Consider the following 22,928-nt stretch of genomic DNA (forward strand, 5'->3'; position numbering starts at 1 on the left):
TACATGTCTGACGGTCTCCAAGGTGCTTTACATACATTAACTTGTTTAATCTTCACCACGATGCTACCAATTATTAGCCCATTTTACAGACAGACAGGCTGTGGCACAGAACTCACCCAAGGTAGCATGATTTGTAAGTGGTGGGGGATTCGAACCCGGGCATGCATAACCTCCTTACTGCCTCCCCTCTCGGTTCTCGGGCAGCTGCTTTGTGCCCTGCGGCCTCAGGAATCGGCCTCAGGAAGAGTGTGCATCGTGCAGCATTGAGGTTAGGATTGAACGAGGTGGTACAGGCAAAGAGCCTGCCACACCTTGAGCAAAACTTGCTAAACACCCCTGGCAACTCGACTCAGAGGCTGGGCCTGTGAGATGTCACAACAGGCGTTCACCTGAGGACAAAGGCCACTTTCTCCCTTTCTCTGCCCCATTCCCCAGCTCCCAGAATGCTCCACCCTGAATGGTCCCGGAGGAGCCCTTGCCTGCGTGTCATGAGGCATGGTCCTTGGACAAAGGTGGTGGACGTAGAAATGAGGCACAAAGAGCCTTGGGCCTGGAGCTACTTGGGAGTTAGGACCACTTAGCTTTGCCAAGGCGCAGTCCCCTCACATGAAAAACAGGGCACATCCCATCTGCCCCGCACAGGTGGTGGGGAGGCCAGCAGCAGACGGGGGCCGCCTGCACCTCACCTGGGCTCCGCTGAGTCTCAGCTCCCATGTGTTTGCCATCTCAAAGGCTAGAAGTGGGCAAGACAGCCATTTCACAAACTTCCGGGGGATTCTCTGTCTCTCAAGACAAAGGCTTGAAATTCCTTTCAGGGCAGGCTGCTTCCTTACCTTGAGAAAAATACAGTACAGGGCCCTTGACTATTGAAGATGAAGCCAAAGGCTTATCTTGGAATGGAAGAGAGTCGGTGGGGAGCCACGCTGCCCTGCTTGACAATGGGAAGGTGTTTGTCCGAGCGGCTGGAAGGGCTTCTCTGCAGGTATCTGGAGAGAGAATGGGAGGCCCCCGGGCCCTGGGTGGGATGGATTTGTGGCCCTCCACTGGGAGGGGCAGGCCTCTGAGACAGGCCACAGGCCTTGAGCTAAGGAAACCTGTGGAGGGGCTCCGTCTCTGCGCCTTGGGAGTACGTTTCTACAGGTTTCCACCACGTGTTCCCTGCTCTCTGCTTTCCTCATGCTTCCAGTCAACTCACAGCTTAGTCCGGTTCTAGCCGTGCTGTGAGGTGCTGGGGGTTGGGTCCCTGTGTAAGGAGAACAGGCCCCTGGGGAAGCCAGCTGTGGGGCCCCAGGAGGTGAGGGCAGAAGAATGTGACCATTTCTCGGGATTCCACAATGTACTGAGGAGGGCAGCCTGGTTAAGAGGGGACTTCTGCTGTCAGCCAGGAAGGCTGCGACCTCTAGCTGTTCGGGCTATAAAGGGAAGTGTGTCACCCACTGGTCCCATAGGGTCCCTCCTGGGACACCCCGGCAAGGAAGAACACAGGAACACAGCACACCACCGCGCTCTCGAAACAGCTTTATTGACTTCCAGCATTTCCCCCCTCGGTCTGAGCTCAGCCCTGCTGGCTTTGATAGGTCTCTGAGGCTCAATGTCACAGGGGCTGGCAACACCCCGGCTCCCCCACTCCCCTCCCTGGCCCACTGGGCTCCCCAGGCATGGAGGAGGAGAGGCAGCTCATCTGTGGTGTTGGAGACAAGGAATGGGCAGCAGGGTCAGAGGCCAAGAAGCCATACAAGCAGCAACATGCCCGGAGCGCCCATCACACGCCAATCCCGGCCACACACACACACACACACACGCACACGCACACACGCACACACACACACACACACCCCCCCAAGAGGGCGGCCTTCCCTTCTAAGCTCCCTGCCAGCCCACGCCCAGCTGCCCTCTGGGGCCACACCCTGCCTAGCAGGTCTGCCCGGCTTGTTCCTGAGACCCCAGACCGCCCACAGGAAAAGAGCCTCTGCTAGATGCAGGGCTTCGATTCATACACTCCGACCTCAGCGCTAGCAAGAGGTGTCAGGGGAACCGAAGCTCGGACCATTACCCCTTCATCCACATTCTTGCCACCCCTGCCAGGGACAAATGAAATGACGAGATCTCCGTCTCACAGGGAGTGACAGGCTGACCTGGGCTGGAACTACATGTCCCAAGATGCACAGCTCCACAACCACGCACCACCTCCCCCAAGCGTGACCTATCAGAAATCAGGCAGGGTGCATTGCATTCTGGGACTTGTGGTCCCCAAGAGATAGCACCAAGCACCTAGGGAAGAGTTTACAGGCTAAGACTACCGACACCTCCCACCCGGCCCCCACCCACCACCCAGGCCTGGCTCTACGCTCAGCACGGGTGAGGGAGAGAGACGGAGGGTCCCCTCCCAGTGCACAGGGGAGGGCGCTGTCCTGTTGGAACTGTGCAGCGACTCTGGATCCCGGACACCAGCTCAGAATACATCTGGGGAGAGAGCGGGGGCGGGGTGACAGGAGAGAGGGTCAGCAGCAAGCCGTGGAGGGTGGAGCTGAGCATGCAGACCTGGGCTAGCCCTGTGGCCTCCCCTGAGCCCTGATGCATGGTGAAGGAGGACGGGAACGGTCCCCTCCTAGGCCTCCCTCCTGGGGCACCCTGGCCTCATCCCACCTCTCCAGGGTTAGCCGGCCTCACCTCTGCCTAGTCCCGAGGCCTGGGGCAGGCTGAGGCAGCAAGAGGAAGGGAGGAGGAGTGGGCTCCGGTTCCGAATCTGGACGGCCGAGCGGCTCCCGCCCCACCCAGCTAGCCTCCCTGGAAGACCTTATGGCCCTACCGGCCACGGCATCTTCCTCGCCACACAGGCCTTCTCGGGGAAGGAAGAAGGGAGTGCTAGCCAGCTGGCAGTGAAAGAAAGCGATGCGGCCCGCGGGGAATTGCAGAGAGAGGAGTGCGAGGAAGGAGAAGCAGCACCAGAAGGGAAGCAACAGAGACGGTCAGAGCTCAGTACGGCACGGAAACAGGGGGCGGGGGCATCTGCAGCTGGACAAGGAGAGCGGGAGACTCCCCCGTGTGGCTGCCGACTCTGGCTCAGAGAACCCCAGGCCAAGTCCTCCTTCCTTGACATCATCAGCAACACAGGTGGCAGAAGACCTGGGCACAAAAGGCCCGACCGAAACCACTAATGCCCCTTAGAAACTCCCCATCTAACAATAATAAGTGCATCCTGGCTCCTCAGGCCCTCCCACTGCCCCGAGGACCCCCACCCTGGGCTTCACCAGGGACCTATGAGCCAAGGGCTGAGCACAGCAAGTCCCAAGTCCACACTGGAGTGCGGGAGACCTGGGAGGGAAGCCTGCAGAGGGAGTGTGGAGTGGGAGAGGGGCTCCTGCAACTCAGGCCATGCCCCTCTCTGCTCTCCTGACAGTGAGCAGGACCCCTGGTCACCCTGAATCGGGGTGGGTTGGGCCTGGTGATCAGAGGATAAGGCAGCGAGAGGCCTTCTCCTCCGGGGATGGGCTGGGTTTGGCTGTGTCACCCCTGGCACCCTCACGGGACCCCCCCATGCCTGGATCTTGGTGCTGGGCCTTGGGGCGCCCCTGCCGTCGTCGCTGCGCCCCCCGCCCACCTGCCGGTTTCTTCCCAGCTGCCTCCATCTCTGACAGGCTGTAGGCCATGGCCAGCTGCAGGTCCTCGTCATCCTCAGAGAGGTCGCTGTCAGAGGGGCGTGAGGCAGGAGTCTGCCGGACCTGCGTGCCCCCGGACCTCGAAGTGACAGACTGTTGCTGCTCACGACGGCTCAGCTCCAAGCCCAGTGCCAGGTCATCTGGGACACCTGCAAGAGTCATGGCCACCATGAGGCTCTCAGACCCAGGCCAGGAGAATTCTGCCAGGCTGCCTCATGCGGCAAGCACTCTGACCACTTGCAGCCCCTCCTTTGGAAGTGGCATGCATGCATTTTGGCACCTGGCATAGTGGTTATGAGCGTGGGCAGGTATTCAGCTCCAGCAGGTATGAGGTGTCTCCTTGGGCAAGTTACTCAAGCCCCCTGAGCTTCCCTTTTCTCATCTATTAAATGGGGATGATGAGCATGCACACGTTGTCATTGTTCCAATGGTTAACTACGACTACCCATGGAAAGCACTTAGCAAAAGGTGCTCCACAGCTGCAAGCAGGGAAGGGTAGCCATGGCAACCATCCTGTGCAGCACGGTGCTGAGGAGAGAACTCAGCTCCGGAATCCTGCACCCTGAGCATCATTTCTGGCTTTTCCCCTTACTAAGGAGGACAAAGCCTTGGGCCTGGGGCTACTTGGGAGGTAAGGCCATTTAACCACACTGAGGTTCAGTCTCCTCAAATGAAAAATAGGGTGAATACCAACTGCCCTGCTTTCCCCCTGGCTGTTTTAACAATACAGGGAATACGGGATCTGTGCAACTGCTTTAAAAATAGTAAAGTGCTCTGCAAACGCCACGCGCCCCACTAACAATGATGAGCCGACCCTCTGAGACTTCTCAAGTCTCCATCCCAGCCCCCCACCCCAGGACCACCATCTCTGACCCTGCCAGTCTGGCCTGTGGCCATGATTCCCTCCCTGCCCCAAGGGAGTCCAAAGAGGAGCAGTTTGGGGAGAGGGCTTTGGGGCCGGGGCCTGGGTGGCAGAGTGTTCCTCACCATTGATTGTGACTGACTTCAGCTGCCCGTCCTCCTCCACTTCCACCCGCTCCTGCCCGTTCTCCATGATTCTGTGAGGGGCAGCACAATGCAGTCAGTGAGCATGCCTGGGTCCTGCAGGCGCCCGTGCAGGCTCTGGGAGGCCGCAGTGAGCAGGACAGGCTGGACTCTGCCCTCCAGGGGCTCACTCTCTAAGTGCGTGCAGCTCCCCCACCACCCCCACACCCCGGATTGTCCCAGAGGAGCCCTCACCTGCGTGTCGTGATGCGGCGTCCTTGGACAAAGGTGGTGGACGTAGACACAGAGCGGAAAGCACCAGCCCCAGGACTGAAGGAGAAAGATGAGGAGGAGAAATCTAGTGTTGGGACAGAGGAGGGGGAGAGGCTGTTAGATGGAAGGTGCTCGCAGCACGGTCAGTCGCGCAGTCACAATGGGCCAGCAGCCTCCACGGGGTCTCACCGTAGAGCTGCCCGGAGGCAGGGCTCCAGACACCCAGGAGGAAAGGCTTGGAAGAGCAATGAGCCCAAGCGAGGGGTTCCACTGCAAAAATGGGAATGGACGGCACTTACCAGAGTGCCCCGGGAAGGAGGAAGAGAAGCTGAAGAAGGGGCCCGAGTGTCGGGGAGCCCGGTTCTGAAGCTCTGAGAAGGGGCCCAGGTCATCTGCAACAAATAAGCAGATTAACAGTCATTTGATGAAGAGATTGCCTTCCAAAAAACGTGTGAACCCTGCTTGTAGGTCTGGAAATATAAGCTGCTAAGCAATTGGGAATATTTCCGATTTTTTTCTTTTTTGCTGGGACTTATTTACAAATTAAGCTCCTAGTTAATATTATATATGAAAAAGTTCACCAGTAAATTCTGTTCACAATAAAGAATAGAGGAAGGAAGAGGGGGACGGCGTGAGGGAGAACAGACAGACAGCCTCTTGGGTCCAGGCAGACAAGCGTGGTATGAGGTCTGGCAGACGCGACACGAGTTCCGGCTCTACCAACTGCTGTGTGAGTCTAAGCAAGTTATTCGAAGGTGCCTCTGTTTTCTCATCTGTGATTGGGGATAAAATGATCCACCTCGCAGGGTTCATCAGAGGATTGGGGGGGGATCCTTGACATATATTAATCATTCAAAAAATGGCATCTGTTGGTGTTTGTAATGTCGTTATTATCGTCACATGATGCTTCGAGTCTTCCTTTCATGGCTGTCATTGTGGAGGTCTAACAATGCATTATTGTTGTTATTATTTAATAAGGCGAGTCTCTGAAGTGTCATACAGGGTCACGTGGGCTCAGGCCTGTGTAGGGCTCTGTCCTGGCTCTCACTGGATCCACCCCCACAAAATATTCAGTCTGTGGAATTCTGCTTCCCTCTCAGCCTCTCGCCTAAGGGCTGCCCAGCTGATGGAAGGATGGGCCTGGAGAGGGAAGTCGAGCTAGTCAGGGGCCTCCCCGAGTCCACTCACCAAAGAACTCTGCAAAAGGGTCTCCGCTTCCGAAGAACTCCCGGAAGACCTCCTCAGGGCTGCGGAAGGTGAAGGTGAAGCCAGGCCCACCACCGCCAGCTTCTGGCCGAGATGGGCCAGTTCCTGGAGGAGAGGCAGGATGAGGAGCGAGTGGAGGGCGCACATCTCGCCTGAGCCAGGGGACCCCACCTAAGGCATGGCCAGGAGCCTCGAGAGCACAGCCACTGCAAGAACCTGCCCTCCCCTCCTCCCTGACCCACTTCCATCTCTGGGCTCCCGCTCCACCTACCTGCCCCCGTCAGCCCTTCCCGGCCATAGCGGTCATAGATCTCCCGCTTATGCTCTGCAAAGAGAAACCAGATCATTTCTCCATCCCTCTGGGTTGACAGCCTCCCCTTCCGGGCTAGGACCTTCAGAGGATTGCCCAGGGGGACAACAAGGTGCACAGGGGCCATGGGCTATAGGTTTTAGCAGCAGCCCAGTCCTTCTCATCTGTAGAATGGACACAACAGCACCCGCCTAATAGGGCTGTTGCAAGGATTCAATGAAATAATCTACATAAACTTCCGAGCACTGTGCCTGATACACAGTAAGTGTTTGATAAATGTTAGCTAATTATTACTACGTGATTATTATCAGGGCTTAGCGCAAATGTCACATCCTCAGAGAGGCCTCCGGTGACCACTATAACAAAAACTGCTGCCCATGATTCCTTGTCACATCAACCCGCTGCTTTCCTTTGGAACACTCTTGTCTGTATTTACTTGGTTAATATCTCCCCTGACCAGAATATGATAAATCCATCAGGACAAGAGACACTGCCTGCTTGTCCTCCATTGTTCCCCAGAACCCAACAAGTACCCCACACCATAAGTATTCAATGAATATTGTTTGAATGAATGAATAAAAGACAGACCTGGATTCATATTCCAGCTCTGTGTGACCTTGAGCAAGTTACTTCACCTCTCTGAGCCTCAGTCTCCTCACCTGTAAAGTGGGGGTAATAAACCCTGCCTCGTAGGATGGCTGTGAGGACTCAGGGAGGTTACACCCGCCAATGCCTGGCACAGAGAAGGCTCAGCACACATCGGTTACCTGCCCTGCCTCCTTCCCCTTGTCAGGACCTGTGCCGCAACTACCAGATCCTGGGGAGCAGACACTGAGCACAGGAGATTAAAGGAAAAAGAAAAGGATACTTTGCACATAGTAAGTACTCATTTGAATCGAAGCAAAAAAATAAAGGGAAAAAGTCCCAGAGTCCCTGCAGGAGGGGTGACCTAAGTGCCAGACTGGAAAACGGCACGGAGGAGGCTGGGGTGGTGGCAGCATGGCCTTGCAAAGGAGCGGGATGGGGCATGCAGTGGGGGCGATGGGTGCTGCCCTGCCCTGCCCTGGCCCTTACTGTCAGACAGCACTTCATATGCCTCGGCCACCTCCTTGAACTTCCTCTCAGCAAACTCTTTATTATCCGGGTTCTTGTCCGGGTGCCACTGTAGCGCCTTCCGCCGATACCTGCACAAAGTGGGTTCAGAGGGGAAGGTCAAGGGACAAACCAGCCACTTCTCACCACAGAGCAGAGTGACCCATTTCCCCCCTGGCCACCGCTGTCCTTTCCCTACTCACATCCCTGTCCCCCCCACTGCCGGGGCTGCCTCTGCTGCAGGGGTTCCATGGAGTCCCCCTCTTTCCCCTCTGCCGCCAGCACCTGGACCACTAGCCTCAGCCACGCTACCATGAGGGTGAGAAGACACCCCAGCCCTAACCCCTCCCCGGGGCTCAGGGGGGCTGAGGTTGCAAAGGTGGGGGTACACCTCGCCACGGAGGGTACAGGAGCCCTGGTCCCTTCCAGTCACACCGCCTGGGCATCTTTGCACAGCATCCTGAGAAAGCTCACGCCTAGGGGCAGGGATGGTGATAAGAGGGGAGGGGAGGGGAAGGGAGAGTTTGCTGCAGAAGGACCCACAGTGCAGCTCCCAGCAGAACTTCTTCACGCTATGGCCACTATCCTACTCATCCAGGGGTCTCCTGCTCCCCTACAGGTGTCCCTCTCTGAGGAAGTCCTCCAATCTTTTCTAGGGACTTGGTTGCCTGGCATTACCCCTGAAGGGCCCCAGGACGAGGGGGGTGGGGGGGGGGGAGGTTGGAGGAGAGAGAGAGGCTTTCTGATGCGCAACGGAGGCACTTACGCCTTCTTGATGTCATCAGCGGACGCACTTCGCGGCACGTCTAGGATCTCGTAGTAGGATGCCATGGCAACTCGTCAGCAGTCAGCTTTCTTGGGGCTGCGGGAGAGAAGGAGGCATCAGGCAGAGAGAACCAAGAGCCCCTCCCTGGGGCTGGAGCCCCCCCGGGGTGGCGGAAGGCGCTCCCGGGGGAAGCGGAGCCCACTAGGCTCTGCTTGCCGCCGGTGACTAGGCTCCTACGGGCAGCCTTATCGGCCCCCGCAGGCCGGTGCCACGGGCTATCTAGGTGCCCAGGCCCGGGGAGCCCTATCGAGGTCCCTCCATTGCAGCAGCCCGGCCCAGGGCCCCCCAGCCTGACCGGGCCCCCCCGCCCGCACCTCCTCGGCCGGGAGTCCCTGGCCTCCTGCAGCGCCCCGCCCCTGCCCCCCGCCGGGAACCGTCTGGCACCGGCTGCCCGGCTCGCGGCTGCTGCGTAGGACGCGCCCGACCCAGCTGTGCGCGCAAGCATGCGTCAGCGGCACGGAAACTACTAGACACCCAGAGGAGGCCGGCTCGGCCTGTCACCCGGGGGGCGAGGGGTGGGGGATGCTGCTGCAGGGGCTGCCGGGAGATGGGGGCGGAGCCGGCTATTTTGGGCTTGCACCAGGATGACGTCATCCCCAGATGGGACCTGGGAGACAGCGGCCGGGGCCATCCTGGCGTGGCGCACTCGCAATAGCAAGCCACCCGAACCCTGGGCCCTCTGTTGCTTGCCTATAAACAGTCTCGAGGATCGATGGTTACTCACCCCGGAGGAAATCATGTCAAGGATTCACACACTCCCCTCTGGCCCTAAATCCTCCCCCTTTCTCGCATCCCTGGTCCAGCCCCCCAGATCCTCAGAAGAGGCTGCCGGACTTCCCTCAGTCGATCAGACCTGCCTCATATAGCATCTCATGGCATCCTTTATCACACGTGTCAGAGCTACAAATTAGCATTTATTTCTTTGTTTATTTGATTGACATTCACTTCCCCGACTAGAATGTAAATTCCACAGGGCGGAGATTCTTTTTTCTCACTAGAGTGTTAGGGCATTCACGGGATTCAAAAAATCCACTGGATGATTAAATAGTGAACAGATGTCAACCTCTTGTCGACAGTTTTGACATATTTGGGGGGAGGTGGGGTGAAAGGGTAAAAGGAAAAAAAAAAAAAAGGAAATCCCCCAGATTCAAGGTTTTTCTTCCCAAAGTGATGAGTAGACCTCTTCCACCTCAATATGATTCCTGGGTTCAGGCCTCAAGGGAGAGTTAGAGAACCTTCTAGAATTGGCTCCTGCTTGATATCATCCGGCCAATCCACAAGCATTAACTGAGCATCTTCTACATAGTAGATGCTGCTAGGATGTAAAAAGAATGTGGTCCAATTTTTGCCTTCACAGAGCTCCAACTTGACAAGAAACCAGCCTATCAATATAGCCCACAGGGAAACCCCAGGCTTTGGAAACAGGCAAACCGGGGTTTGCAACCTGGTGCTACGGTGTGACTTGGGAAAACCTCTGAGGATTAGTTTTTCCTCCCTAAATACAGGTAAGGCCTAGGGCTGTTTGGAAGTTAAATGAGGCATGGTACACAGGGTCTCAGTGCACATCCGCTCTGGCATCATGACTGGCCCAAGCGGCACCTGTTATGTGAATCGAGAGAGTGTTTTAGGCTAGGTGACCCAGAAACCCTTTACCAAAGAGAAGGGCTTGTGTCAGACAAGAGGGAAGAGGGTGGCATGCATTCGTGCAGTTTTCCTGGCTGCTCACGGTCTGAGCCTCCTGAGTATTTTGGGGAATTCCCACTGCGTAGGTCTCGAGGGCAGGCAAGCCACTACCTGCCACAAAGCCCGGCCGCTTGCTCTCCTAGACTCCCCGGCTCCAAGGTGCAGGCAAAAGACAGAAGCTCTGCCAACCGGAAGCTCCAACTGGGACTTTGAATCTGGAGCAGGTCACAGAGAAGCAGGGGCAGGTTAGATTTCATTTCTGCAGTGCTGGCGGCGGAGCCAGCAGCGGCCTCTAGTGTTTGGAGGAGGAAATGTCAGCCTCAGTGCCTGCTGGGAGGGGACCTCTCTGCAGGGGGTGGAGGCGGGAGGGGTCTATTAGGCAGGCTGTCCTGTGCCCTGACCTTGACTATGGTGCTGTCTGGTCAGCTTCCCTTGGTACCTACCTGTTTGTGGAGACTTGTTTGTTGGCCCTCGCATCGATTCTGTGTGCTACTCAATCTCTCTCCAACTGTGTGTGTTTGTGTGCGTGTGTGTGGTTTTTCTTCTTTTTTTTTTTTTTCACTTTGTCAGAGTTCCTTTCCGCTGTTTACAAGAGTCCTGACTGGTCTTGGTGTAAGAGGAAGGAAGAGGTTAGGGTGGGTCACTCCAAATTTTCCAAATCTATCTTTCTTCTTCTTCCTTCTGTTATCTCAACAGACATTTGTCTAGCACCTGCCATGTATGTGGTATTATATTAAACAGAGGTTTAAATGCCAGTGCTGTACTCAAGGAGATGAAAATCGACATCGACAAACCACAGCTGACAGAAATGACGTGGAACATATCTAGCAGACAAAGGGCTAATTTCCTTCATTTACAAAGAATTCCAACAAATTATTAAGAAAAGACAAACAATGTAATTTTTTAAATGGGCAAAGGGCACAGACAAGACAGTTCCCAGAAGAGGACATACTGGTCTTTAAATACATGAAAAGATGCTCAATCTCATTCATAACAAGGGAATTATAAAGAAAAGGTACAACAAAGTACTTTGTTTCTCTTAGATGATTGACAAGGATCAAAGAGTTTAACACATTGTATGGGCAAGGCTGTGGACACAGGCATTCTCCCACGCTGGCAGTGGGAGGGTAATTTGTTATAAATTCTAAAGAGAGCAATATGAGATGTATCAGAATTAATATTGCATAGCCTTTGACCCAGTGATTCCAATTCTAATAATTTATGGTTGTACATGTGTGCAAAGAGGTAGGCACAAGGGTTGCAGCATTCTTTTCCATGGCAAAGGAGTGCACATGACCTAAACACCCATTAATAGCAGACTTGTTAAATAAGCCATGGTGTGCTATACAATGGCATATTACGTTCTCATCAAAAAGAATGAGGCATATTTATTTGTATTGGTATGGACCATCTTGTAGATTTATTAAGTGAAAACAAGGTGTAGAAGGAAGTGTATCTAAATATGTATACATACATTAATATATACATAGATGTCTCTGGAAAGAAACACCAACAAAAAAGTTAACATTGGTGGCTGCCAAGAGGGGAACAAATGAAGGGGATTTATTTTCGCTGTGTTGACTTATTTTTGCTGTTTGTAAATCCCCCTGGCACCTTTTGAATTCTGATGCAGGTGTATGTAATAAGTGTTCAAATACATGCATATTTTTTTAAAATCTAGTTGGGGAAATAGGATATTGGTAGAAAGCTAAGTGTGACCATACCAAGCAGTCCATGCCAAGTGCTAAACGCGTGGTAGAGGAAGACAGTAGGTGTCAGGAGAATCTAGAGGAGGGAGCGCTCTGCAGGGCTGGATGGATTCTGGGCGACTGTGACCTAAGCTGGCAGAAGTGGAAATATTGAGACGAACAGGTGGCAGGGGTGTTCCAGAAGGAGGGAATGGTGAGAAGGCAGCTTTGCAGGCAGGCGTGTTCCTGACACATCAGAGGCGAGGGAATAAACGTGTTGGGTGGAATTCAAGCTTGGGAATCTGTCTCTTGTGTCTGCCTGCAGGAGGGAATGGTACCCGGGCTTTAGAAGCATCAGGGATGAAAGCGTTCCCCTGCACTGAGCGAGTCCCCAGGGGCCAGGCTGGGTGGCACTCCCAGCTGCTCTATGGAGGTTTGGGTTGCCGCCTCCCCAAACCCACACCCAGTCCAACCTAGGCCTGCCAGTGCCTGCCAGTAGGGTTACCAGCTGGGAGGCCTCGCGGGTTCTGAAAGGAGGTGGCCATGCACCTGCTCAGGGTGGGCTGGCTGAGACAGCAAACAGGAGGGAGCCTGGCCACCTCTCTGGATGCCTAGCCGTCCTGGCAGGTAAAGACCTCACCTCTCTCTTGGCCCTCCCTTCTGGTGGCTCCCAAGCCCTCGCCTCATCTCCTATGATGTCGGGGGGAGGGGACCTTTCAAGAAGGCACTGACAGCCCCCAAACCTGGCCCCAAAGACACCTCTGCCCTTGTTCAGCCCCAGAAGCTGGGTCCCTGCACCCCCATGCATGCCCTCCACCACAGTGCCTGGGCAAGGGAGTGTCAAGCATTATCCCCTCCCTGCCTTTGAGGCACCTGAGTCACTGTCTGGGCATTGGGAACCTGACAGCCCCAGAGGAGGTGACGTCTGGAGGGGTGCTTGGAACTTCCGTGGGCAGGAGGAGAGGGCATCTGAGGAAGGGGAGGGCAGCAGCATAACTTTGGCCCAGGCGGACCTGGGTTTGAATCCTGACTCCTCCGTTTACTAGCTGAGTAACCTTGGGCAGGTCATCTAATTCCTGCGAGCCTCAGTCTCCACATCCATAGAATAGGCGTTCATTTAACAAGTCAATTCAACAAATATTGAGTGTCTTATACGTGTCGGGCACCCTTGAGGGTGCTGAGTGGAGCAGGCGCTGTTCCCACGAGCTTCCACCCAGGAGGTATAACGGTATTGACCTCAGGACTAAACAAGATAATATGGATACAGGGCCAGTTCACAGCAGATGCTCAATAAGTGACAGCAATTTCTTGGGCTTCAAAGGGCTCCCAAAAGAACCCCTGTTCCCTCCCCAAGTTTGAAACCATTTGAGAGAGAAAAAGACATGAGAGTCAAATAGAGACTTGAAAGTCAGCCATTTTAGTAGGAAAAAGTGGATTTGAGGATATAGCTGAATTGTTCAGCCAAAATGAGCTTCTAAATACTCCCTCTGAATTACGTTCCCTCCCCAACGACCACACAGACACATACACACAATGCAGGCGTCTCTCCTCCCAGGCCAGAGCTTCCTCTGTAAGCTTCAAGCCTCAAAGAGCAGTTGAGAATATTTACTATCTCTGGGCAAACAATTACAATACAGAAGGAGGGAACTGCTACGCTCTGCATGCCCATTTTCTTCTCTAAACCATCCTGTTGCTTCCACTCCATCCTCTACTCACGACAAAATAATCATTGGGACAAAAGTGACAGGGACAGGTGAGGGGGACCAGACGTCGCTCCATTTCCAGTTTCACCCACCGCAGGCCCTGAATGGCATCCGGGTGCTAGACCTAGGTGAGGTGTGTGTTTGATTTGTCTGCTTTCTCTGATATCCATTATCCCATCTTCCCTGCCTGCTCTGTGTCTCATGGACTGCACCTCCTTTTTCCTAGCCACCGCCCCCGCCCACCGCCCCTGCCAACTAGCTTCTCTGTAGATTCAGACAAGGTGAGCCACTGGTGGGAGATTGGGTGGGAGGAAGGGAGAAGTCAGGTGGCACCTCAGGCAGTGATTGTGTCTCCTCCATGGCTCTGAATCCTGCCAAATGTCCCTCCCTCCCTGGTCCCTCTTGCACTCTCTGGGTAGCTCTGCTGTGGCTCCAGCTCCCACCTAGTGTTCCAGCTCCTAGGTTCTGGCATCACCATCTCATCCCTTGGCTGGGGATGGAGGTGGGGTGGGGATTCCTCTAGTTCCAACACCTGCAGTGGTTAAGCCACCCCTCCAGCCCAACAGGGGCTACGGAAAGTCCGTATACAAGGGTTTTAGGGGCGGCCATCTGGTTGGAAGTGGAGGCTTGAAGCTGTGCTTGCATAACACACGGCATAGGATTGAAGAGATGTCAATTGTCTTTATCAAAAAGTAGTGAGTGCTGATGGAGATTCCTTGGAGGTAAGCACCCTGTCCCAAGGCATTCCTCCATTGTTGCTGCCACTGTGCCACTGTTCTGCCTTAATGCCAGCTTCTGGACTCTCTACACCCACACCTGCTGCCTGAAGAAGACAAACTCCAGATCTGTAGGATGGGCGAGTGAGCACCTGCTATGTCAGGCTGCTCTAAGGCACCACTTCAGACCCTCCTGGCCTCACCAGGCGCATGTTGCAGCCCTGTGCAGCGGGGACCAACTTCACACACAAGCAGCTTAACAAGCACCTCATCTCCAGGGTCCAGGGTTTCCCTATTGACCCTGCAGCCCAAATGTGTGCAGCCCGGAAGTGCAGGGGAGTTCATGCTCGCTGGGGTGAAGGTTTAACCAATAGAAGGATGGAGCCAGTGAATAAATTCCCCCACCCTCAACTCCGCTCCTACCCCCTCACCCAAGAAATGGTTCTGAGATGCCATTTATTTGGCTGCGTCTTCTTTAGGGCGAATTCCCCCTCCTTCTCTGCTTTACTCCCCTTGGCCCCCATTCTGCTCCCTGGAATTGTACTCTTTAATGAACTCTGAAATGAGATCTGCTTTCTGGGGAACCCAGGCCGAGACATCAGCCTTCCTATCTCTCTCTCTCTCTCTCCCTTTTTTTTTAATTCTCTGATTTTTTTTTTTAAAGATTGTCACCTGAGCTAACATCTGTTGCCAATCTTCTTTCTTTTCCTTCTTCTTCTTTTCCCCAAACCCCCCGTACTTAGTTGTATATTCTAGCTGTGCATCCTTCTGGTTGTGCCATGTGGGGTGCCACTGCAGCATGGCTTGATGAGCGGTGCCACGGTGATGCCTAGGATCCGAACCAGCAAACCCTGGGCCACCAAAGCAGAGCGCACAAACTTAACCTCTCAGCCATGGGGCTGGCCCCTTATCTCTCTCATGAAGAAGCCCTCCTCCCATAGTTTTTCCCAAGAGAAAAAGACAGTTGTGAGACCATAAGTCCACAGCACTTTATTTAGGACAGACATGCAGGATTCCCCTAATATTCATCGCCCTCCTCTTCTTCTCCCTCCCCCTCCACACTATCCATGCCCACCTCCTCGTAATCCTTCTCCAGAGCAGCCATGTCCTCCCGGGCCTCGGAGAACTCACCCTCCTCCATGCCCTCACCCACGTACCAGTGCACAAACGCCCTCTTGGCATACATCAGGTCGAACTTGTGGTCCAGGCGGGCCCAGGCCTCGGCGATGGCAGTTGTGTTGCTCAGCATGCACACAGCACGCTGCACCTTGGCCAGGTCACCCCCGGGCACCACAGTGGGTGGCTGGTAGTTGATACCAACCTTGAAGCCCGTGGGGCACCAGTCCACGAACTGAATACTGCGCTTGGTCTTGATGGCAGCGATGGCGGCATTGACATCTTTGGGTACCACGTCTCCACGGTACAGCAGGCAGCAGGCCATGTACTTGCCATGACGGGGATCACACTTCACCATCTGGTTGGCAGGCTCGAAGCAGGCATTGGTGATCTCTGCCACTGACAGCTGCTCGTGGTAGGCCTTCTCTGCAGAGATGACTGGCGCATAGGTGGCCAGGGGGAAGTGGATGCGAGGGTAGGGCACCAGGTTGGTCTGGAACTCTGCCAGGTCCACGTTGAGGGCCCCGTCAAAGCGCAGGGAAGCTGTGATGGAGGAGACAATTTGGCCGATGAGGCGGTTGAGGTTGGTGTAGGTCGGGCGCTCGATGTCCAGGTTGCGACGGCAGATGTCATAGATGGCTTCATTGTCCACCATGAAGGCACAGTCTGAGTGCTCCAGGGTGGTGTGGGTGGTCAGGATGGAGTTGTAGGGCTCGACCACGGCTGTGGAAATCTGGGGGGCTGGGTAGATAGAGAACTCCAGCTTGGATTTCTTGCCATAGTCGACAGAGAGCCGCTCCATGAGGAGGGAGGTGAAGCCAGAGCCAGTGCCCCTCCGAAGCTGTGGAAAATGAGGAATCCTTGGAGTCCTGTGCACTGGTCAGCCTAGAAAGTGAAGGCAAAGAGAAACGTGGGATGTGAAGCACAGCTGACAAACAGGAAAGAGCCAGCTTGTACTGTTTCAAATTCCCCCAAAAGTTTCATAAAATCCTTGGAAGACTTTTTCCCAACAGTACAAAACAGATCCTCATAGGGAGGGCCCACTCGCTCTCCTCCTTGTCCCTCTTCCTCTCTAAAACCTTCTGAGGCCTCTAACAGGCAGCTCTCTTGAATCTTCTCATTTAGTCGTTCTTGTCATCATAACTTGCCAACTCCATGCAGCTTCATACTCGTGGCCCCTGATTTAACTTCAGATGTTTCTAAAGGGTTTGTCCACTAAGATCAACCATCCAGGAACCTGATCCCCATCCTCGGTGGAGGCCAAAGTCGATCACAGAGCCTTGGGCTGGCTTTGTTTGCATCCCTGTTTTTCACAGGGTCTTCTGCCCACATTCCTACAATACAAGTTGCTATTTTGGGAATGCCTATGGACCCCCATGGCTTCACCAGGCAGCCCATGGACGTGTTTGTCCTGGGGGCCACTCTGCCCAGCGTTATAGGAGATAAAGAGGAAACTCAGCTCCAGCCTGGAGCCTCTTCCTTGCCTCCCCTCCCCACTAGTCCTGATCCTGCATGCTTAAGACTTGTCCAGGAGGCTCTCCCAAAGGCTGATTGCTGCCCTCCTCCCATCTGGTCTCCAGACCACTTTACAAATCCAGATTCCCCCTTCCCCACCCCTCAGTCCTTCTCTTACCAGCTTCCGAATTCGGTCCAACACTAGGTCGATGAACTCCTTTCCAATAGTGTAGTGGCCTCGGGCATAGTTATTGGCTGCATCCTCCTTGCCAGTGATGAGCTGCTCTGGATGGAAGAGCTGGCGGTACGTGCCTGTCCGAACCTCATCTGCAATGGGAGGAGTTTTAGGGCCCCCTCTCCTTTCAGCCTGGCTCTTTGGGCCCCAGGGTACCCAGAAGGGGTGGGGTCACCAGGTCCCAAGTCCTGCCCTGGAGGAGCCCCATTCAGGTTACTGCTATTGCCCTTTACTTTAAGTGTTCTTCAATAAAAAAGAAAGAGATGTGGAGTGATTTTGAGACTCTGGAGCTGAGTGACAGTGGCTCTGAAGATCTGGAGTTCTAATTGGCTGTAGCAACTGGGAACCCCAAACTCCAGTGCTCTCATTATGGAGAAGGACTTGCTGTGGTCCCCGGGAGGAGGCCATGGCAGGGACTGATCATCACTTACCAATCACGGTGGGCTCCAGATCCACAAACACTGCCCGGGGCACATGTTTTCCAGCCCCAGTTTCACTAAAGAAGGTGTTGAAAGAGTCGTCCCCTCCCCCGATGGTCTTGTCGCTGGGCATCTGCCCATCTGGCTGGATCCCATGTTCCAAGCAGTAGAGCTCCCAGCAGGCATTGCCGATCTGCACGCCGGCCTGCCCCACGTGGACTGAGATGCACTCACGCTGAGTGGGCAAAGGGCAGAGAATACCCTTAGCATATCATGCCTGGACACGAATCCTGGCTTCCTTCGTTGAGCGGTTCTCTGGTTGAGGGCAAAGTTTCCTGGACCCTGGTCCCCCTGCCCCACCTTCTATGTTTAAGCATTTACTAGTGCTTTGAGGACCGACAGGCATTGCCTCCGGGGGCTGAGCCAAAACCCCAAGGGAAGCAGAAGATGTGGGCATTCTAAGATTATAGAGTCTTGCTCAGTGACTAAGCATCTTGAGGAATGTTAAGGGGGTCAAACGAGTCTGGCAGAGCACGATAGTCAACCCACTCATGTTCAGAAAGAAATTAGGGGCCGTTGTTGAGGGAAGCAAGATCCTAGTCAGGCTTCAGGGGTCAGAGGAAAGGAAGAGGTTTAGAAAGCAGAAAGAACTCTAGATTCATGTTACAGCTACAGTGCCAGTGAGGAAGGGAAGAGCGGGCTGGAATGAACGTTCTTTCCTCTCTTGAGGGTGCGTGGTTCTGGAGCAGAGTGGGCCTGGGGGGAAAGTTCTTCCCCACATGATTCGAGGCTGGTAGTAAACAACTCTTGGGCCCTGAAGCAGAACTGGGATAACCTGTTTGGTCCTAGAAAAGAGAAAGGTCAGTGCCCTTCCTGGGGAGTCCCATGGGCATCAAGAAGGCTTGACCCTCTTGCTTCATTAAACATTTATTGAGCCTCTACATCTGCCAAACACCGTGCTGACACTAAGGATACAGAACACTTGCCACCAGTCCCTGACCTCAGGAAGCTCACTGTCTAGGGAAGAGACGGCTGCATATGTTAACAGATGCGATAGTGTGGCAAGTGGGAATACCAGGGTGTGTCTCCCAGGTCTGCTTGAGAAGTAATTACCGCAGACTAAAAACAAAACGAGTACATCCATCAAATTTCCCCAAACTTGAAGTCTTAATCATGTGGAGGGCATGGAGAAATGGGAACTCATACTGCTGGTAGAAGCCTAAAGTGATGCATCTCTTTTGGAAAGTAATTCAGCAATATCTAGGAAAGCTGAAGATGCTCTTGCTCTAGAGAATTCTCACAGGTAAACAAGAAAACAGGTACGAGAACAGTCACAGCACCATAGCAACCGAAGGCAACTGAACGTCCTTCAACAGGAGAAAATGGATAAAGAATGATTCAGAACTGGAAATGGGTGAACTATAAGAATCTCGCCAAGAAAAAATTCTTACCCGGAAAAAAAGCAAATTAAGAAGAAGCGTACAATATGATACCTTACATCTTTAACTTGTAAATCAATACTATGCATCATTTACAGACAAATTTATATATTCACTGTAAATTCTTGTAATGTGTGCATATTACAAAAATAAAGAAAGCAAGGGAAAATATTAACACCAAATTTGGAATAATGGTTTGCTCTGGTAGTGGAGGGAGGTGAACGCCAGTAGAGAGGGATTCTGTTTCTTAAGCTGAGTAGCAGGTGTTCATGGTCTTATTCTTTATACCTTTTTTGCACGTCTGAAATATTTCCTAATTTTTTCATGAGGATGCGCTCCCCATAAATTTGACACTTCACTGACTTTTTAAATATGACACAGGGGTTTTGACTTCTTATGATTTTGAGATGACAGGGATTAATCCATAAATTGTGTGTAACCAGCCTCATTACTTCTCCACTTGCCTTGAGCAAGAGTCTTACCCTCTCTGTGGGCGGCCTCCCCTGTGAAATGGGCGATAAAAAGAGCTCCCTCCTAGAATTACGATTCGGATTAAATGAAAGAATGCCCGCAAATTGTCCTGCTCGTTGCATGACACATTCTAGGATGAGCCATACGTGTGGGGTCCTCTTCCTAATTTTCCAACCCCAATCCCTGGTGTCACGTAAGAGAAGGTAATGAATTAAGCTGGGAGGGATTTAGGGACACAAGGACTCCAGAGATCCCCAGGTCCGGGAGGGAAGGCTGACTCGGCTCACCGGTCACCTGATGAGTCCAGCGCCGGTTGCTGCCCCTCAGAGCCTGCCCAGATCTCTGCAGACAGATCTACAAAGCCAGACACCACCCTGCCCGCCACCACACAAGGCATCTCTGACCTCTCGGGTATGCCTGAGCTGCTGGAAAATTCTGTGGGGCAGCAGGTTTGGGGCAAAGAGCTCAGCCCCTGGAATTACACAGACTCGGCCTCAGACCCCCATCCCTCTCTGACCTCAGACAAGTTACTTCACCTCAGCTGCTCTAGCCACCTTTTCTTGACTGTGAAAATAGGATAATCTTGTAGTCGGCAGGCTTTGTCTCAATGGTGTTTAGTTCCTACACGTTAATTAGGTGCCAGGCACTGTGCTGAGGCCTCACATACACCATCTCATTTAATCTTCACAATGATCCCCTTAGATAGGTGCTTCTGTTACCCCATTTTACAGATGAGGAAATGGACTCTCAGAGAGGTTAAGCAACTAGCTCAAGGTCAGGAGCAAGACTAGGAATATTCAGAGTGGGGACAGCCTGCCTCCAACCATGCTCTTAACTGCTCTTCTGTCCTGCCTGGTGGGGAGATGGGTAAAAGATGTTGAATGAGCCCCCCACCCCCACCCCACACAGCCAGGTCCCCATAAATGGGAGCACCCTCCCTCTCCTTCCTCCTCCTCCCTCTCCCCACTGATATGTTTCCCAAACAAGAGGTCAAAGGTGAGCAGATGGGCAAGGCTGTGAGACGTGTCCCCACAGCTGGGAGGTGGGACCCGAAGCCAACAGTGAATCTGCCGGGGCCCCTGGTTTGTAGGAAAGTGCTTGCACTTTCTGCTCCAGTCCTGCTCACCCCATACTTCCTACCCCTAAATTCAGAACCTTTGGCAGCCCTCCTCCTGGCTACCATTGCCCTCTCCCTCTCCATGCCCTGCACACGCCCCCACATGCCAGCACACCTGGCAGACGATGCTCACATCTGGAAGTCTCTTCCCCTCTCCTCTTCCTTACCTTCCCACACACTGGAGCCCCATGAACTCTGAGACTCCCAAGAGTCCCTCATACCACTCACCTGGCCCACTGGGACCCTCACTTGCATGCTCAGCCCCCACCCCTACTCACCATGCTGCCTGGCTGGGGTCTGGCTGGGGTCTGCTGCTTGGTGGGAAGCAGGGAAGGGTCTGTGAGAGGCCGGGAGCCACCAGCCTCTTTATAGTCTCTGGTCGGCTCTCAGTAGGGGAATGTTGTTAGAAACGTCCCCGGGAGGGCAGACCTGTTGACTTGGTTACCCCGCAGCAGGCAAGCACTGGGCCCCGGCCCCAAACAGGGAGACAGGTGGGGTGGGCAGAGGAGGGGCTCAGCTGGTAACCCCACACAGGTATCCAGGCCCCTGGGTGCATGGTGTCTGTTGCTCAATCATACAATCCCATTTCCTGGTGGCAAAGCCAGGTCCTCACAAGTGGGAGGGGATTTAAAAGTCAAGGCCCCTTTCCCCTTGCCCCAGCTCCAGCACCGCGCCCCCCCCCTCCCCCCCCCCCCGCCCCCGCATTGGTGAGGACTAGAAGGGGAGTGGGGATGGGGCTAAGAAGAGTCCGCAGTGAACCAGGAATGAGGAGTCCTAGGGCAAGAGACCAAGGCTCAGGGCCTTCTGGGTGGGAACTCAGAATATCCTAGAACATAGGGAGCTAGGGCTCTCTGCTAGCTGGGTCTCCAGCACTTGACCTTTTTTTTGCCTCAGTTTTCTCATCTGTAGAATGGGGAGAGGTAGTGTTGTGAGGATCAAAGAAGATCAACTTTCTTCAGTGCGTTGTCTAGAATTGCTGTTCTTCTCCATGGGGAAGCAGGACGACAAGCAGGAGCCCAGGACTATTCGCAAGTGTCTCTCCTTAATCCAGTGCAAGTCCTTGCTGGTCTGGCCCGGACTGGTTTCCCCACAGAGGGAGTCTCCCTATGGCCCTAGGCAAAGTTATGAAATAAAAATGATAATCACGGGGCCGGCCTGGTGGTGTAGCAGTTAGGTTCAAGCACTCGCTTTGATGGTCCGGGGTCTGCCCGTTGGGATCCTGGGCATGGACCTCGTGTACTGCTTATCAAGCCGGGCTGTGGCAGGTACCCCACATATAAAACAGAGGAAGATGGGCACGGATGTTTGCTCATGGCCAGTCTTCCTCAAAAAAAAAATTGTTAGTCACATTTGTATCCTGCTTTGTAGTTCTTAAGGCGGTGTCCCTCCTTATCTCCTTTGAGTCCCTCAATAACTTTGTGAGGTAGGCAAGGCAGGGCCTCCATTCCCACGGTAAAGAAAAGGAAATTGAAGCATCTCGTGTCTTACTCAAGGCCCCATGGAGGTTAATGAGTGGTGGAATTAAGATTCATCTGGGACTCGGTCTCAGTGCTGCTCCTCTTTCCACGTGGCAGAGTTTTTCCTGTCTCTTGTCCTCCCATGTCTTCATTTCCTTCCTTCCAGTCTTAAATTCCAAGGTGAGTGGTCATCACTCTCTTGCACACCTCTCAACTCCCTGGCCTCCCTCCGGCTTCAGTATTCTTGTTTGACTCAACCGCAACCCTTGTCAAATCGATTTCTTCACCACCTCTGAGCCTGCTCTGACCCAGCTAAGCAGTAGCTGTAGAAAAATCCAGAACCATGCTGACTGCTCTGACTTCAAATCCATGACCACTGACCTCAAATGGACCCTAATGCTGCCCGGAAAACATACTCCCTCTCTCTGGCCACTTCCAGATAGCAACCACGACCAGGAATACGGTTGCCAGATTTAGCAAATGAAACAATTTTATCTGGTAACCCTATCCAGGAAGTGGTTACTAAGGTGACATTTCAGTCACTGTGGCAAATTGGGGAGGAGGGGGGCGAATTATATTGAGGTAGCTGCTTTCTCAGAGCGCTTCTCATCACAATGCTCCAAGGAGTGACCCAGCAGATCACGATAGTTAACTCTGGTTTTGGCTGTGGACTGAAGTCTTCTCTCTCCACCTGGAACCAAGAGGCCAAGATCCCCAGAGCAAAGACACAGCCAACCAACACTGCAAAGTAAGGAAGCCCAGCCTCTTAGTGGGCTGATTCGTGAAGCCGTAGACCTCAGGAATTATCATCCTGAAGGATTATTAGCCAGATGGAGAGATCTGGGGCCCGGAGGACCCCCGGACCCAAAACTCTTTTGTCCAGAACTTCAACTTCTCCCAGCTGGTCTTTGAAGTTGGGCGTCTCAGAGTCAGCCTGGGGATCGCCAACTCTGGAAAGAAAATTACCCTAAAGGCAAGTGGGATGAGGGGTGTTATGTAAAACAGAGTAAAGACACTGAGATTTTATAAGCCTATTCAGGTATCTAAATTATAAAACAAGAGGCAGTCAATACTCTGAA

At 53.6% G+C, this 22,928-nt stretch overlaps 2 protein-coding genes across 7 annotated transcripts; both read right to left on the reverse strand.

The window, feature by feature from the left end:
* Positions 1–1,503: 1,503 nt before the first annotated feature.
* Positions 1,504–10,544, reverse strand: DNAJB2 (DnaJ heat shock protein family (Hsp40) member B2). 6 transcript variants are annotated; one of them, XM_070489691.1, is made up of 11 exons: positions 8,665–8,860; positions 8,291–8,386; positions 7,507–7,616; positions 6,394–6,447; positions 6,105–6,227; positions 5,216–5,308; positions 4,899–5,001; positions 4,647–4,717; positions 3,602–3,808; positions 2,671–2,699; positions 1,504–2,463 (listed from the first exon to the last, which is right to left on the reverse strand). In XM_070489691.1, exons 2-10 carry the CDS (start codon positions 8,353–8,355, stop codon positions 2,677–2,679), a joined length of 849 nt encoding a protein of 282 aa, XP_070345792.1. In that variant the 5' UTR covers positions 8,356–8,386; positions 8,665–8,860; the 3' UTR covers positions 1,504–2,463; positions 2,671–2,676. The 6 variants fall into 6 exon arrangements, with proteins under 6 accessions (XP_070345792.1, XP_070345793.1, XP_070345794.1 ...); XM_070489692.1 differs by lacking the exons at positions 2,671–2,699; positions 8,665–8,860 and adding an exon at positions 10,477–10,544; XM_070489693.1 differs by lacking the exons at positions 2,671–2,699; positions 8,665–8,860 and adding an exon at positions 10,145–10,245.
* A 4,570-nt stretch (positions 10,545–15,114) lies between these two features.
* On the reverse strand, positions 15,115–20,806 carry LOC106840555 (tubulin alpha-1D chain-like). Its single transcript, XM_014856080.3, is given in 5 exon segments — positions 15,115–16,090; positions 16,093–16,141; positions 16,890–17,038; positions 17,378–17,600; positions 20,671–20,806. Coding segments are annotated over 5 exon segments (1,356 nt in total). The 5' UTR covers positions 20,674–20,806; the 3' UTR covers positions 15,115–15,158.
* Positions 20,807–22,928: the final 2,122 nt, after the last annotated feature.

The sequence above is a fragment of the Equus asinus genome, chromosome 19, assembly GCF_041296235.1.
Source record: "Equus asinus isolate D_3611 breed Donkey chromosome 19, EquAss-T2T_v2, whole genome shotgun sequence".
Classification (NCBI taxonomy): Eukaryota; Metazoa; Chordata; class Mammalia; order Perissodactyla; family Equidae; genus Equus; species Equus asinus.

Bases quoted from the DNA above. Each gene is read 5' to 3' on its own strand.
- DNAJB2 (XM_070489690.1), bottom strand. From the start codon at position 8,355: ATGGCATCCTACTACGAGATCCTAGACGTGCCGCGAAGTGCGTCCGCT. The intron at 7,617-8,290 runs GTAAGTGCCTCC...CACTTTGTGCAG, and splicing joins GCTGATGACATCAAGAAGGC to GTATCGGCGGAAGGCGCTAC. The intron at 4,718-4,898 runs GTGAGGGCTCCT...TGCCCCTCACAG, and splicing joins CGCCGCATCACGACACGCAG to AATCATGGAGAACGGGCAGG.